The 2,634-nt window shown below is 39.0% G+C and overlaps 1 protein-coding gene across 1 annotated transcript in view; it reads right to left on the reverse strand.

The window, feature by feature from the left end:
• The window catches only part of LOC116853047, a 5,197-nt gene extending 4,677 nt beyond the window's left edge, over positions 1 to 520 (reverse strand). Inside the window, exon 1 of the mRNA XM_032833898.1 lies at positions 457 to 520. Coding sequence (XP_032689789.1) covers positions 457 to 520 — 64 coding nt within the window. The remainder of the gene's footprint in view (positions 1 to 456) is intronic.
• Between the last annotated feature and the right edge of the window lie 2,114 nt (positions 521 to 2,634).

Here is a 2,634-nt window from a genome sequence, read left to right on the forward strand (position 1 = left end):
GAGTTGAAGGATTATGGGTTTATGTGGATTAACAGATTGGTTTTTTAGTTTAAAGCATGAGTAACAACGTCACAGGGCTAAACAGCGTTGATTATAGGGTTTTTTGAGGTTATGGCAAAATCCTGACGTGATGGGGTCAATCTGACCTTGGATTCGGATTCAGGGACCCCAAAAACATACAGTAAACATAGTCAGACCTCTGGGCCAAAAAAAAATTTTTTTTTTGTGTGGCTGTGTTATTCTTTTGAATAACTTAGCTGTCTCGTCTAGCAAGTATATCGACCTTTATGCGGAAGGACTATCCTCCGCCTTGTCCCCTTTTCTAAAGAGGACCAAGTTAGCTCTCTTCCAGGGACTGGAGAACACCCCGGTCCTCAGGTAGGAGGTGAAGGTCGCATCATGCAACTCTTCACCTCCTCCACCCTCATCGCCAAGGCCAAATTGTGCCCGGGATACCGTCAGGTCTCGGCGCCCTTTTCTTGACGCCAAGCTTCCTGACGGCTCTGTCCATTCCCATCATCGTGACCCCGACCTCCTCGTTCTTCCCGTCTGGAGGAGGGCTCTTATAGGGGGAAATGCAAGCTTCCCCCATGGAAAGAGAGCCTCCACTACCTCATTGAGAAAGTCGGGATCCAGGGACGCAGTCGGTGGGGGCGCCCAATGGCGCAGGAGCCTCATCACTATGTGATAAGGGCACCCCCATGGATCCCAGTCGATGGTGGACACCACGCGGACCAATCAGAGTGCATTGAAACGAGTAGGAGCACTTTAAGGAATACGACGCCAACAAACCTATAATCAATTTCAATAATAAATAGTAATATTTTTACATTTTTATATTTAAAATTGTATTGTAAATATAAAATCACTAAACGGATTTGCCCTCATATGAGATTCATATTGCTCGCACGTATACGACTTCACGCGTGCGGGTTATATCAGGGTGCCATTACATGAAACGCGGAAACGCGGAAGACAAAATCTTACTAGATCCGCTATACGTTCCGCGTCTGTTTTGATTGTCTTACATTACGTGAGGCATATTTTGAGCGGAAAAGCAATATGGAGAATAATAAAATATTAGTTTTTAACGGTATTTATTAATTAAAATGCTTGTATTCAACAGATAAGCTGAAAAGAGAAACATATTAATAAAAATTGCAGTAAATTCAGTTAATACAATTTAAAAAAAATGAATATATATATTTATTTGTCACCAAACCGTTCCGCTTTTCCGCGCAAATTGTGCTCCATGTAATATAAGGAGAAATAAAGTCGCGGAACAAGTGCGGAAAAATCCATTGTCACAAATTGTCACAAGTTATCACAAGTTGTTTAACCCAACCGCCGTTACATTAAGACATATTCAAACACGTTCGGACCTGATATTTTTTTGGAATTTATACTTTGGTACCTTGGATAAAAAGACAATAGAGAAAAATTTTGGGCTTTCCGCTTTTTTAACGTACGGGAAGAAATGATTCAATTTGCAGAACGCGAAAATCTAGTAAGATTTTGTCTTCCGCGTTTCCGCGCTTTATGTAATCGCACCCTCAGTCTCATTTGCGGATCAGACATCCCATATAGCACAGAACGTTGAAAAAACGTTGATAAGACGTTGCAATGTTGAAGATAGAAGTGCAGGTGTTTTTTCTGCATAGAATATATGTTCATTTTTCTACATTGATTAGAAGATATTGTTGCAATGTTGAATATATATTGAATAAAAAGTACAATTTTTTGCAACAATATTTGAGGAACATTGAAAATTATATTATTGATATTGAGAGTGTGAATAAGTTCTCGCCGTTTCACCATCAGATGGCGGTATAAAAATTTTGTGTGTATAATTCAAGATGATGACGCATCTATATTGAAGTTCTATAACCTATGTTTAAAATCAGTGCGTGTCTTTCCATTAACCTATAAAGAACATTTTCTTTTCGTAGCGTAAAACATGTCAAATTTCGTGCCAAATAAACCGTTTTTGCGGGGAATTTTACTGCACTACTTTATTCAGAAGAAATCTGCAGCTGAAGCACACAGAATTCTTGTAGAAACTTATGGTGATCATGCTCTGCAGAGATTGGTTTAACCGATTTAAAAATGGTGATTTTGATGTTCAAGATAGAGAACGCAGTGATGCACCAAAAAAGTTTTAAGACGAAGAATTGGAAACATTACTTACTGAAGATCCATGTCAGACGCAATCCGATGTTGCAAAATAATTAGGAGTTGATTGAACAACAGTTTCGAAACGTCTGACAGCATTAGGAATGATACAAAAGGAAGGATCTTGGGTGCCATACGAACTGAAGCCGAGAGACGTCGAACGGCGTCTTGTCACGTGTGAACAGCTGCTTCAACGACAAAAAAGGAAAGGTTTCTTACATCGTATTGTGACTGGTGATGAAAAGTGGATATACTACAGTAATCCCAAGCGTAAAAAATCATGGGTTAAGGGGTAACACTACCTTGTAAATTTTTTTTAACCATTTTTTTTTATTGGCTTAAATTCTTCCTTAACTATCCAAAAATGATGCCCAAAACATTTTATATGGAGGAAAATTTTTAAAGTGGCCGAAAAATTCGGTTTTCCGAGTAAAGTCACGGTGCTATTTAACGAGTAATTAG

This window comes from Odontomachus brunneus, unplaced genomic scaffold (genome assembly GCF_010583005.1).
Source record: "Odontomachus brunneus isolate Ranch 3 - 2012 unplaced genomic scaffold, Obru_v1 Obru_scaffold_274, whole genome shotgun sequence".
NCBI classification, from domain to species: Eukaryota; Metazoa; Arthropoda; class Insecta; order Hymenoptera; family Formicidae; genus Odontomachus; species Odontomachus brunneus.